Raw genomic sequence first — 14,407 nt, forward strand, 5'->3', positions numbered from 1 at the left:
GGTTCTCGTTGTTTATGCCTTCGATTACATTAATGGAGGTAAATCGCAAATTAGCCTTTAACTCTTGTGCAAGGCGAGAATCAAACTCACAACATTGATACCACATATTACTCATGTGATCACTCGATTTATACCCTGCGACAAATGATTTACCTTTTGTCACTCAGTACATTCATGGATCATGGTTCAACCAATTTGGTTCTACCGATTTGCCATTCATCCAATGGTTCATGGCAGAATGTGTCGGTTCTTGCCCTATATTGTTTAATTTAATTTAATATAATTCAACTAGCTAACAGCCTTCGCGGTTCAATGGGTTAGACAGACCTATCTAGTCCCATTTTGAAGGGTTGGTAGTACCTCAGACAAATTTATATATTTTTTATAATTACCTAAAATTTTTATTATTTCTATTATATTCATAAATTTATATTTTTAAATTAATTTAATTTTTATATTTTAATTTTTTTCATATAACAAATTAAACTTTTTATTATTTCGATTACATTCATTCATAAATCTATATTTTCGAATCAATTTATTCTTTATATTTTAATACAAACAAAATGTAATGTATACTTTATCTTCTTACTTTTTTTTTTTTTACATATAAAAGTTAAATTAACTCAAAAATATAAGTTTAAGAATATAATTGAAATAACGAAAAGTTTGAGTTGTCACACGACAAAAAAAATTAAATTATAGGAGTTAAATTGATTCAAAAATCAAATTTAATAATGTAATCAAAATAATAAAAAAATTCAAATAAATAAAGATAAAAATGTAGATTTGACCATAGTTACTTGTAATATTGTTCTTGAAATTTTGATTATATTGATTTTATTAAAATATATAATAATTTATAACTATATATATAAATCATTATATGTAAATATATAAACAGGATTAATTAACAAGTAATTTAATATTATTACAATAAATCTCAAAATCATGTAGAAAGTAAATTAATTTTTTTGCTTAACAAAAAAATAAATTAAGCAAAAAAAATAAATTTAAACTTAGACTTAATTTGTACTTTGTAAATAAATTAATCTTCACATATTAAAAGAATAGATTTACCAAGTTTTCATTATTTTTCGTTGTACTCACCTTATATCTCTGACACACCAGAAATGATGTGATGGGAGGGAAACACCCCTATCATCCATCGGTTAGAAAAGTGAAATTCTCGTTTTTTTTGCTTTTTAGCCCTACCTTTGCTTCTTGTTGTAATTAGCGAATTTTTTTTTAGGACTGGCAACAAACTCAAACATAAAAGTTGATTGGTGTTATAAGAATTGACGTAACTATCGATACTAATGCCATAAATTATGTCTCTTATAGAAGTTAGTTAGTTACTTTTCATTTTATTTTATTATTTTTCTTATTCATAAGTCATTTATGACACATGAGAATAGCTTATTGTATTTATTTAAATTAAATTGACACTCCCTTCCATCGATGCATAAATAAAACCTTTAGCCTCACGTATAACTCAAAATGACGATAGGTTAATAAATGAATTTTATTTATTTATAATAATTAAAAAATAAAATTATATATTTAAAAATTCAAAAATAAAATATATTTTAAACACTTGGTTTTAAAAAATATTTAAAATACCTTGGAGTCCGAATGTCAGCTATAATTACGATGACATATATTTATTTATTATTATTTGATCTATCTATAAATAATAATTCAGCAATCGAAAAACTAAGTTTCAAAACCCCAAATCAGACAACACATTGCTGCGCACAACACAAGATCTGGAACCCTAATCTGTTCGCCATCGTCGGTCGCTCGTCTGTAATTCATCTCTCTCTCTCTCTCTCCCTTGCGTATTCGCCGAGTTTCTGGTATATACTCGTGTTCTCTGTTTGAGTTTCTGGAATTTATGTTTGAAGTATCAAATTGGGAGTTTCCATGCGCAGGCCCTGTTGGCTTTGGTTGTTGATGGTTTGTTTTTGTGAATAATTTGTGTTTTCGTTAATACCCTGATAATTTATGTCGTTGAGAGCAAGTGCTGCTACACGGGACGCTTTTATCTCAACAAAATTCTATTTTAGCAATCCAAAGTAGTTGAAACATGTCTTGCCTTTTACTTTCCATATAATTAACGATAGATGTGCTAATCGTTTAACTGCAATTGACTAAAATTATAGGGAGAGTGGAGTTTTGCATCAGTTGTTCAACTTACACGAGTGCAAATTATGCAAGTAATTTGGATGGAAACCTCAAACTAACGGTAGATGTGTTTTTAGTATAATCTATTTGATTAATTATCTGATTGTTTGGCGGTTGGTCTAGTCTCATATGTTTATCAAGAATTTTTTTTTCCCTTGTTTTTTGTTTTGGTTTATTGACCTAATTAAAGAACTTATAAGTAGAGTTTGGAAATTTCAGTTGCCTTCATTATGTGTCGTTTCTCTATATTTATGATTGTTAATAATAGTAATTTTATAACTGAAATGGAAGCGCCGACAGATAATAGTCCCCTACCCACCCTATCGGTTGTGGTCATGTATGGGACAAGAATATGGATGCAGCTACAGGATGGAGGGAGTGTCCCCTACCCATGCCTTCCCCATTTCCATCCCCATACAGGGCTGCATCTGAGCTCTGAATCTACTTCCAATTTGTAGTTGAAGAAGCTAATCATGTTCATCACTGCGCTGATATTCTCTTTCTCTAACCATTTGTAGATACATATATGTATCTGTTGGTATATATGTGCATATTATCTTGTTTATGGAACCGGTACATGTGCATATTCGTATGCTATATATTCTCTTGTTTATGGAACGGGTACCTTCTTGAACAATTGTTGGGATTTTGAATCCTTGATGGTTCTTGGTTGAAATTTTGTTATGATTTTTTTATGTCGTCAGATTTCTTTGTTCCTTTTATATATTTATTTTTTTCTTTGAAATTTTTGAAATTATAGATATGTTGTGGGTTTTTGCTTGAAATTGGCATTCCAAAATTCTCCACTTTGATGCCTAATTCGCGTATATAGTGCTTGATCTGATTCTCATGCTAGATTTGTGTACTTAATACTTCTTTCCAGTAGGCCTATCCTGTTGTTTGTTTCTGAATTTAAACTTTATTTAGATTGCCAGAGTTGGTAAATTATTACTATTCTTGTTTCAGTTGATTGCTGATAAGACAAAACATTTCCATGGGAAAGAAAAAAGTCGATGAGAGTGGAGTGGTGGCCAAGGGTAAGGCCAGCAAAGATTCCGCCAAAGATGGGAAGAAAGAAAAGCTCTCTGTGTCAGCCATGCTTGCCAGCATGGACCAGAAACCTGATAAAGCCAAGAAAGGATCAGCATCCTTGAGCTCTGGTTCTAGTAAGCCCAAAGCAAAAGCACCTGCTAAAGCATCTTATATGGATGACATTGATCTCCCTCCTTCAGATGAGGATGATGGTGATTATGACTTTGGAGAAGAGCAACAACAGAATGATGCCCATAAGTCTGGCCGGCAGCAGAGAGGTGAGGCTAAGTCTCTTGACATCTCTATAACTGATAAAGAGTTGAAGAAACGGGAAAAGAAGGAAATGCTAGTTGCCCAAGCTGCTGAGCAGGCCAAACAGGAAGCCCTAAAGGATGATCATGATGCCTTTACAGTTGTTATTGGTAGCCGTGCATCTATTCTGGATGGTGAAAATGAAGCCGACGCTAATGTGAAAGATATAACTATAGATAATTTTTCAGTGTCAGCTCGTGGAAAAGAACTTCTGAAGAATGCATCAGTGAAGATATCTCATGGGAAGAGGTATGGATTGGTTGGACCTAATGGAAAGGGAAAATCTACCCTATTGAAGCTCCTATCTTGGAGAAAGATTCCAGTTCCAAAAAATATAGATGTGCTTTTAGTTGAACAAGAGGTAGTTGGTGATGATAAAACTGCCCTTGAAGCAGTTGTTTCAGCTAATGAGGAGCTCATCAATCTCCGACGTGAGGTTGCATCTTTACAAGATGCATCATCTGCTGCTGAGTTTGAGGATGGAAATGATGATGGCAATGGGGATGATGCTGGAGAGAAACTTGCTGAATTGTATGAAAAGTTGCAGCTGATGGGGTCTGATGCTGCTGAGTCTCAGGCATCAAAAATTCTTGCTGGTTTGGGTTTCACCAAAGAAATGCAGGGCCGCCCTACCCGGTCATTTAGTGGTGGCTGGAGGATGAGAATTTCATTAGCTAGGGCACTTTTTGTGCAACCAACATTATTGTTGTTGGATGAACCAACCAATCATCTTGACCTACGGGCTGTTCTCTGGTTAGAGGAGTACTTGTGCCGCTGGAAGAAAACTCTTGTTGTTGTCTCGCATGACCGTGATTTCCTTAATACAGTGTGCAACGAGATTATTCACCTCCATGACCTGAAACTCCACGTGTACCGTGGGAATTTTGATGATTTTGAAAGTGGTTATGAACAGCGCAGAAAAGAGATTAACAAGAAATTTGAGATTTACGAAAAGCAGGTCAAAGCTGCTAAGAGGTCTGGGAATCGGGTTGAGCAAGAGAAAGTCAAGAATCGAGCTAAGTTTGCAGCTGCCAAAGAAGCATCAAAGAGTAAGGCAAAGGGAAAGGTTGATGACGATGAACCCTTGCAGGAGGCCCCTCAAAAGTGGAGAGATTACACCGTTGAGTTTCATTTCCCTGAACCCACTGAGCTCACACCCCCACTTTTGCAGCTAATTGAAGTCAGCTTCAGTTATCCAAACCGGGAGGATTTTAGGCTCTCTAATGTTGATGTTGGTATTGATATGGGTACTCGTGTTGCTATAATTGGTCCAAATGGAGCTGGGAAATCTACTTTGCTAAATCTTCTAGCTGGGGACTTGTTCCCAGCTGAGGGTGAAGTAAAGAGGAGCCAAAAATTGAGGATTGGGAGATATTCACAGCACTTTGTTGATCTTCTAACAATGGGTGAAACACCAGTCCAGTATCTTCTTCGGCTTCATCCTGATCAAGAAGGATTGAGCAAGCAAGAGGCTGTCCGTGCAAAACTTGGGAAATTTGGACTCCCTAGCCATAACCACCTCACGCCCATTGCAAAATTATCTGGTGGTCAGAAAGCTCGTGTCGTTTTCACTTCAATCTCCATGTCAAAGCCACACATTTTGCTATTGGATGAGCCCACAAATCACTTGGATATGCAGAGTATTGATGCACTGGCTGATGCACTTGATGAGTTCACCGGTGGAGTTGTCTTGGTAAGCCATGATTCGAGATTAATATCACGGGTTTGTGAAGATGAAGAGACGAGCCAGATTTGGGTGGTTGAAAATGGAACTGTGAGGACCTTCCCTGGTACTTTTGAGGAATATAAGGAAGAGCTACTAAAGGAAATCAGAGCAGAGGTTGAGGATTAAAATGGCCTACATGACAACATAGGTACTAATTTCTTTAACTTACAAATACACCATACATGTTCATATATGCATAAAATTTGAACCTCTTTTCCTGTGGTCTCAGCGGGTGACATTTCTCAGTTGCTTGTGAGCATACTTCTGTGTTGTGGATGAGAAACTGTGTCATTGACTTCATATATCTTTTTGTTCATGTATTTTTCCTTATTTTTGGCACATAACCATGTTCATTTTAGTTGGTTGTGTCCTGGACAACTCCATGTGGTTTGTGCATAAACTTGAAATAGTTATTCATGTAAATTTATTGTGCTTTTCCCTTTCTTTTGATGTTAGTTGGCGTTCTTTTATTGATAGATACCATGCTTAGTTCCCTAGTTCTTCTACACTTTTCTTGTAAATATATTGTGCTTTTCCATTTCTTTTGATGGTAGTTGGCATTCTTTTATTGATAGACACTATGCCTAGTTCCTTAGTTCTTCTTGTCCTTTATTTTCTTTTGGGTTTTGGGGGGATGGGTGTTGCGTTAGAAGAAGCTGGGCAATGAGCACATTACTTGGTGATAATATATACTTTGTTAAGACAGATGATAAGGATGAAAATTGCTGCAGACATTGTATATTATATATCTAAACCTATAATGAAAATGGGAGTCCAAAACTTTTCCTGCCACCTTATTGGAGATTCCGACCTCATTTTGCTTGCCACATTTGCTACCATGCCATATACATCAAACACAATTTTGTGTTCTGGTAGGATTGGTAGCTTTGCTGTTCACTATTATTTGTGTGGAATTAAATGTGGGGAAGTTCTTATTGACTGTGGAAAGTATGCTTTTTTTTTTTTTTTTCCCAGAAAACTTGGTTGCAGTGTCCTATCTATAAATATTTAATGCATATTAAGGTTAGAAGGTTTCCAATTTCATAAATGAAGTTATTTGTAATAGGAAAACATAGATGTTAAATGTGAAGTAAAAGGAAGGAAAAAAATGTAAAGTTATGCTGCCTTATGAAGTTAATGTTGTAGAAACATCTAGCGTATGAAAAACTAAACATATAAATGAATAAGAATGCATGTGAAAATAATTGGAAAGCAATTATAGGTCCATTTTCATTCATCAGAAGAATACACTTTATTAGATTTATTTGCTAACCTCCACTTCCAAGTATTTTAAAAAAGAAATACATTTGTTTTGCTACTTATGAAGTCCTGAGGTGAATAGTAAAAATATATTTATTAACTTTTTTTACTTTTAATTTTTTTTTTTGGGCTAAGTGTTTAACTTTTTGTAATAATCAAGTTTTGAACTTTAACTATTTTTAATGCTCAACAAATTCGTTTGTTTTTTTTTTTTTTTTTCACTTTTTTGTGTATGTATTAGAATAACGCAGTTGGTACGTCATAGTGCAGCTGGCAAACCAACCATTAATACAAGTAACTGTTAGTGGCTGCAAGACCGGTGTAACCGTTAGGTGTATACACACAGGCCATAAATTCGTTTGTTTTTTTCACTTTTTTTGTGTATGTCTTACAATAACATAGTTGGTACGTCATAGTGCAGCTGGTAAACCAACTACTAATACAAGTAACTGTTAGTGGCTGCAAGACCGGTGCAACCGTTAGGTGTATACACAGAGGCCACAAATGATTTCCCTCATTCTCTAATTCTGTTTTCCCTTATTATGTCATCTCCTTGGCTAGTCTTTCTGTTACAATATTATTTGCTTAAATGCAGCCACTGCCTTGATGATATGTTAAGCAGCATGTTTTCCCTTTCATGATTTGTCATGTACTGTCCCAACCGGATGCAGTTATGTTGCTGATATAATATGCTCCCATCTTCTAATGCAATTTTTGCATAAACCATCATATATTCGTTGTTGATATATTGTACCATCGTATATGACCTTGTCAACCTGCAAACTAGCACCCAGTCCTTGCTTGTCCCATTGATGTTTGACCCAATTCCATCACCATGTTACCATTTCAACATCATATGTGAGTTTGCTTCCTTCCTCTGGATAGCACTAAATGATCGAAGTGACACCATTATTGCCGCACGTCTTCTTTTTATGGCAGACTTTGAAGTGTTTCCCTGTGCTTTTTTTTTGGGTTTTTGTTTCCTTCTGCTAGACTCTTAACATGTTTGCTTGATTCCAGTTAGAAAAAAGCAAAATAACAATAAATAGTTAAAAGATGATTTCACTTGCTGGCAATAGCTCATTTAACTGCAAACAATCAGCTTCTTCTTCATTCAGCACTCAATATCACTCTTATGCATGCATTGTGGGCAAAAGTTTCTGATTTATGACTTCTGTGTCTGGTTTTGTTTCCAGGAATAGGTCTGAAAACCAAGCCTAGTAGCCATTGTCAGGAAGAACATAATCCAGATAACCAAACCATCAAGAAGAATCTCTTACCTTGTATGATTTTGGCTGATATTTGTTGAAACAATTTTCCATGGAGAATCTTTTGGCTGAGTTTTTTCTTTTTTATAGTTATTATTGTTTTCTCCTTCATATATGTATACCCTGATGTACAAAAGCATACTGGTTTTCTATAGACAAACCAAAAATAATTGATACTAGTCTCTCTCCTTCTATGATCTTGTTAAAGATAGGATTATAGATGGAAATATTTATTAAGATAAGAGTTTATGATCCTGTTAAAGAAAGGAGAGACTGGTTTCTCTCCTTCTATGATCCTGTCATTATTGTTGTTATGGAGTGATGTGATTCTGTAATCCTTTAAACTTTCTTCATTCTCTACTTCCATAACTCCTCTTTCAGGTTGGAACTTATGTCTTAAGTGTAAGTCTCTCTAAACAAGGCATTCAAACTCTTCCATTGTCATTATTACAAGTTCTATTAGTCCTGCCCAGATAGAATTGTTTCCATGAATTTACCTTTCAACTGCTTCTAGTTAAAAGGATGTCGGCTTTAGTTGCTTTGGTCAAAGAGAGTTTATAAGCTCTTTTAGCTGTTTAATATTTTCTTTTATTGGTTCATTCAAGTTATAAAAAAATTATAAACTACCTAAGTTTATAAGTTTGTTTTTCCAATAGCGTTTTTCCAAAAGTTCGTGCCCTTAAAAGTTTTTCTTAGGACTAGCCCTATGAAGATTAACCTTATCCTCTAAGGGCAACGCAAATATTTTATTGCACGTGTTTGTGTGTGAAAATGCATAATTAATTGTGTCTATTTAATGGGTCAAATTTTTAAATTTCAAGTGATGATAAATCTATTTATCCAGTTAGGGTTGTGAAAGAAATTGACTGTGAGTTTTAGAAATGATGAGATAAATCTAGGTCGAAGACTGATTATAATTAAAAAATCTCTTGAGTTTTTTATATTACTTCAAAAAAAAAAAATCTTAAGATAGTTTATATGTTAGATAAGAAAAGTATTTATTAGTCAAAGATGAAATTATCCTACCACATAAGTTATTATAATGTATAAGTTAGTATATTATATATATTCTATTAAGCTTGAGACTTGGAAGTAAGCTTGAGACTTGGAAGTGTCAAATTGAGTAGAATGTAATAACAATAATATTTTATCAAATATTAATCGCATAATTGCCCCCAAAATTAAAAATATTATTTAAAGAATTAAATAATATGTTTAAATAACTCTTATCAAATTTTGTTATTAGTTCAATTATAATTTTTATCACTTAAGCATATTATTTAAAGAATTAAAAAGTAAGTTCAATTTTAAATAATTGCAAAAAAGCTAGATATTTTTTAAATATTAATATAATAATAAATACTCTTTTTACAAAATAAGATTAGACTTCAATAAATCAGATGAGAACGATTAAATTGGGAAGTAGCCAAAAATTCAGTTTGGTTCATAGCAAAAAAAATGGGTCAATTTTTTTACTAAACCTCAATTGAACCAATAAATCAATAGACCCGAACTAGTTGAACCAATTAATTAATTTTATTTTATTTTTTATATTTTTAAAAATATAATAATAATTTAAGATATTAAAACGGAGTTGACATCTACTATTTAAATATTTTCTATCATTCTGATAATATGTGAATAATTTCTTATTTAATTTTTGATTTATAATTAAAATATTTGATCATGAATTTTATTATATTTTCACCATAAATTTGTGTTAATATTATTGTAAAAAAAAATTAATTATAAAATAATTAATGTCACTTAATACACTTTTAAATATATTAAGCCTTATATGATAAATTTATTTTTTTTAATTTTTTATAACATAATTTTAATATATCGATTTAATCTTTAATCTTGATTCAACTATCTATTATTTTTTAGTGTCCAAACAAATAGTCAACTTTATATAAATAAATAGTCACTTTTAGTCTTATGAAACTCCATCGATAAAGTATTTTTTAAAAATACTTTTTTACAAATTTTGTTTAAGAAATAAAAAATAACAATATTGATAAAATTTAAATTTTTAATCTCTAAATAGTAATTAATTTCTTAAACAACTTTACAATTTCATAAAATATCATTTTATAAAAAAAGTTTACTCAAAAATTAAAAAATAAACTATAACTGTCAAACTTGTTAAATAAACTTTTATTTAATTTTTTTTATACGTGCATGACACAAATCGCTTTTCTATTTATTATATAAGTAAACATAGTGTTTTAACGATTCCACCACTTGTATGTATATATATATACACGGGGTAAAATTAATAAATAGTCACTGAACTTTAAAGTTGTAATTATTTGCTCACTCAACTTTAAATTGTAACCATTTACTCACTCAACTTTATTTATCGTTAACCATCCATCACTCGTTATAACTCCGTTAAATATTATAAACGGAAAATACTAACGGAATCTAACGTGACTAACAGAATCTGACGTGGCAAAAGTAAATTTAACAAACACTCACTGAACTTTAAAAATGTAACTAATTACTCACTGAATTTTGCTCAACGTTAACCATCTATCACCCGTTACATCACCGTTTGCTCTTGAAAAACACCCGTTACATCACCGTTTTATCTTGAAACATATTAAAAATTTTTTATATACATTTAAGATCACTTACTTTTCAAACCAAAAGTCAAAAACTAAACTAATAATTTAAATTAAAAAAATTATTGATGCAAATCAAAAGTAAAAAAAAAATCTATTTAAATTTTTTTACCTTCATTACGAATAATGAAATTCACAAAAAAAAGTATTCAATAATGAGACCAAAAGTCAAAAACTAATTACAAAAATCGTATTTCTTCTATACAAAAAAATGCATATGATATCATTTTCTTAGAAATACGATTTTTGTAATTAGTTTTTGGCTATTAGTCTCATTATTGAATATTTTTTTTTGTGAATTTCGTTGTTCGTAATGGAGATAAAAAAAATTTAAATAGATTTTTTGTTTACTTTTGATTTGCATCAGTAATTTTTTTAATTTAAATTATTAATTTAATTTTTAACTTTTGGTTTGAAAAGTAAGTGATCTTAAAAACATATAAAAAGTTTTTAATATGTTTCAAGATAAAATGATGATGTAACGGGTGTTTTTCAATATCAAACGGTGATGTAACGTGGTAATTGATGGTTAACGTTGAGCAAAGTTCAGTGAGTAATTAGTTACATTTTTAAAGTTCAGTGAGTGTTTGTTAAATTTATTTTTGCTACGTTAGATTCCGTTAGCCACGTCAGATTCTATTAGTATTTTTCGTTTATAATATTTAACGGAGTTATAACGAGTAATGGATGGTTAACAATGAGTAAAGTTGAGTGAGTAAATGGTTACAATTTAAAGTTGAGTGAGCAAATAATTACAACTTTAAAGTTCAGTGACTATTTATTAATTTTACTCATATATACACACACTAAAAGTGTAGTATGTGTTATGGATGTATAAATAAAAAATAAAATATTTTAAATAAAAATTTATTAAATAATATTTGTTAGTTGTGATCTAATTTTTATATTTTTAAGGTAAAATTTAAATAAATCTTTTCTTTATAATGTGAGAAACTTGAGAGACCTTTAATTATGGGTTCAAAAAAATCGGTGCACCGCGAAAACCGGTCAAACCAAACAGAACCGATCGAATTTTTTTTTTGGCAGTCAAAAACAGTTTGAATTCTGTCCAAACCGCACGGTTTGCGGTTTGGACAGTTGGCGGTTTGGTTTTAAACCGAATCTCCCAAGAAAATAATAAAAAAAATATTATTATAAAAATCTAATAATTGGTAGCCCCATCCTATTTATTTTTTATACTATTTTGTCTTTATTTTTTGCTCCTATTTATTTACATTTAATTGTCTTTATTTACCAATATTTGTGTCTTTATTTACCATTTTTAAATATCTTTTTTAATGATTTTAAGTAGCATTTCAAACTGCGGTAAATCGCACCAAACCAAACCGCATTTGCGGTCTGGTTTAGTTGAAAAACCACACTAGCAATTTGGCGTGCTAAAAATGATTCAGACCGGACAAACCGCACTGCAAACACACCTACCTTTGATCATATTCAGTCTTTGGTTTAAATCTATCTCTTTAAAACACACAATTTGACTTGATTGCTCCATAACACTAGATGAATAAACATGTTCGTAACGAGTCGAAACTTGAGAGATTTGGCCCCTTAAATAGACATAGTTGATTTCGCAGTTTCTTGACAAGATAGAATCAAACTCATAATCTAGTAATATCTCAAACTTTCGAATACATGCAGTAAACTATTTATACTATCTTGAGGGGTAAAATTTAAATGAAAGTTAAAGTTAACAAATTAATAAAATTAATTATTTTTATACTTTTAAGGTCATGAAAATCAAACCTTAGTTATTAAGTTTTATTTGTAGTTTTTAACCAAAATTATATAAATTATATTTTGGTAATTCCCTTTATTATGTGATTTCGTAACACTAAAATATCATATTTTTTTGGTATAATAGTATATATATATAAATGTATAATTATGCACATACATATACGTATACATTAACATACTTTGTGAAGAGCTCACTTCAAATCTCTCCACTTGCGAAGAGCAGCTTCTCAACAGGTGTGGTATAATTTTTCTTTTCTTTTCTGTTGAATTTGATGTGAAGATTTGAAGTTTTCTGTAGTATGGATTCGTGACGAGGCGAAATTGACAGATTGTTAGAAGTCTGTGGATTCAACTGGCTCCGGGATCTGTAGAGTTCATCTGGAATTTTGGGACAATTTCAGTCGTAATCGAGGGATTGTTGTAATTTTGTTTAATTAGGTTACATTTTTTAAGCTTCTGCGATTCCGTAGTAATGAGTTGGTGCTTGTTTTGTCTGTTATCGTTTGAGTTTAACCCTTTGTATGAAGCCAGATTTTATGGCTATTCTAACCTGTGAAAGTGTTCCTTCCGGCCCAAAGGGGGGTGGTCGGATGTGAGCTTGAGATGGTAGGAAATGGGCTTCGGGGACACTAAGTAAAAAAAGTAGGTTGACAGAGTATTGGTAAACTAGAAAAGAACATACATTGAGTTCTTGATAGAGCTGGTCTATATAGAAGGAGGAGAGGTCCTCCTGCATACATATATGATTGCATCGGATATTGCAGGGTGATGAGACTGGATATCCGACGCCGATAGGATTCCCTAATAGTGGCATGGTGTCGACGGTACCTTTATTAAATGCGGATGGAATCTTCCATTATCTCATTAATGATGATGGGTTCTAAAGTGGCCGCGGAAGTACCTAGCATGAGAAGGTTGATGTCGATAATGTACACTGAATTTTATATGGACTTAATAGCATTGTGTTCTTCCAGGCATTTTCAGTTTTGGAGTAAGATATGGGTTATGGTCTTAAAGCTAAGATGAAAATTTGTTACTCTGTTATCAACAAAACTTTGAGTTTTTGCCACACAGTGTAGCTACAGATAATTCTTCAAGCATGAATAGGAGAATTTGAGTATTTTAGAATATGTAGGTGACGCTAGAAATATTACAAGTAGTATTTGTACATCATATTGGTGAATAGGTAACTATACTTTTCCTCCCGTCTCTTGTTGGTAAATAGGTAATCATGTTCCATATTCAATGAGTCAAGCGAACTACTCGAAGCACGAAAACTATTTTCTTTTTTACTTAGCCTGAAACTTGTTCTTACATAATCCATAACTCCTCTGAAGCATTAAACCATGTTGAGCAAACCACAATCATTTTGTAAGGATTGCCAGCTTCTTGTCCTGCAATGTAGCACTCAAATCAGTGTGACACCATTGCCATTTGCCAGCAACACCATTTTTGCATCTTTGATACTTATCACCGTAACTCCACCATGGTTGGATGTCCTTGATCTCTGGCACTAATGCATGGCCTTTCTTTGGAGTATACATTACGTTCATAGAATTTCCAAAGCTGACTCTTGCTTTTGAAAATATGACATAGTAAATTTTTAGAGGCAGTAAATGTAGGCTTTTGAGACTCAGAAAAAAATGACGTTTCCTTTGCAAAAGGGGAACCATTGTGTTGTGGTGGAAAACGGTGCTAACAGCATTGCGAAATATAGAGAAGACCTCCTTTTCAGCAGAGAAATTCTTGAAATTAGAAAGTGCTGCAGGCAACAGGATGGTAAGTCTTGTAATGGAGTACTTACCAGTTTGGATTGTGGAATACCTAGTATAAAATTATAGTACGTAACGGCATAATGATTAAAGTTATCTTTGACAAGAGGAGAACTAAGGAAGGAGACTCTCTTTGCGTCTATAAAAGAGCGAGAAGACCAGAATCTCAACAGAGTGAAAACCCCTCCTAAAGAAAATCTCTATCAACAGGACCTATTTCTATTCATTTGTACCCTTCCATTTCAGCTACTAAATTTCATGTTGACAAAACTCTCCATGTTTATCAACCTTTTTAGTTAATGCAACGAAGTATTTTCTGTTAATACTTACATTTTCAATATTATAATATTATTCTTTGCTCCTTTATGATAATGAATTTTATGTAGATATTGAATTATACTTTCCTGGGTTTGAGATTGGTATCAGAGCCATGTTCTTGCATTCATATTGATTGCATAGGTG

The 14,407-nt window shown here is 32.1% G+C and overlaps 1 protein-coding gene across 2 annotated transcripts; it reads left to right on the forward strand.

Moving 5' to 3' along the window:
• Positions 1-1,694: 1,694 nt before the first annotated feature.
• On the forward strand, positions 1,695-7,977 carry LOC127802499 (ABC transporter F family member 4-like). 2 transcript variants are annotated; one of them, XM_052338335.1, is made up of 3 exons: positions 1,695-1,809; positions 3,154-5,405; positions 7,714-7,977. In XM_052338335.1, the coding sequence occupies exon 2, from the start codon at positions 3,182-3,184 to the stop codon at positions 5,381-5,383; it is 2,202 nt and encodes a 733-aa protein (XP_052194295.1). In that variant the 5' UTR covers positions 1,695-1,809; positions 3,154-3,181; the 3' UTR covers positions 5,384-5,405; positions 7,714-7,977. The 2 variants fall into 2 exon arrangements, with proteins under 2 accessions (XP_052194295.1, XP_052194294.1); XM_052338334.1 differs by having other exon boundaries at positions 1,709-1,859.
• Positions 7,978-14,407: the final 6,430 nt, after the last annotated feature.

Source organism: Diospyros lotus, chromosome 5 (genome assembly GCF_014633365.1).
Source record: "Diospyros lotus cultivar Yz01 chromosome 5, ASM1463336v1, whole genome shotgun sequence".
In the NCBI taxonomy this organism is placed as follows: domain Eukaryota; kingdom Viridiplantae; phylum Streptophyta; class Magnoliopsida; order Ericales; family Ebenaceae; genus Diospyros; species Diospyros lotus.

Bases quoted from the DNA above. Each gene is read 5' to 3' on its own strand.
- LOC127802499 (XM_052338335.1), top strand. From the start codon at position 3,182: ATGGGAAAGAAAAAAGTCGATGAGAGTGGAGTGGTGGCCAAGGGTAAG.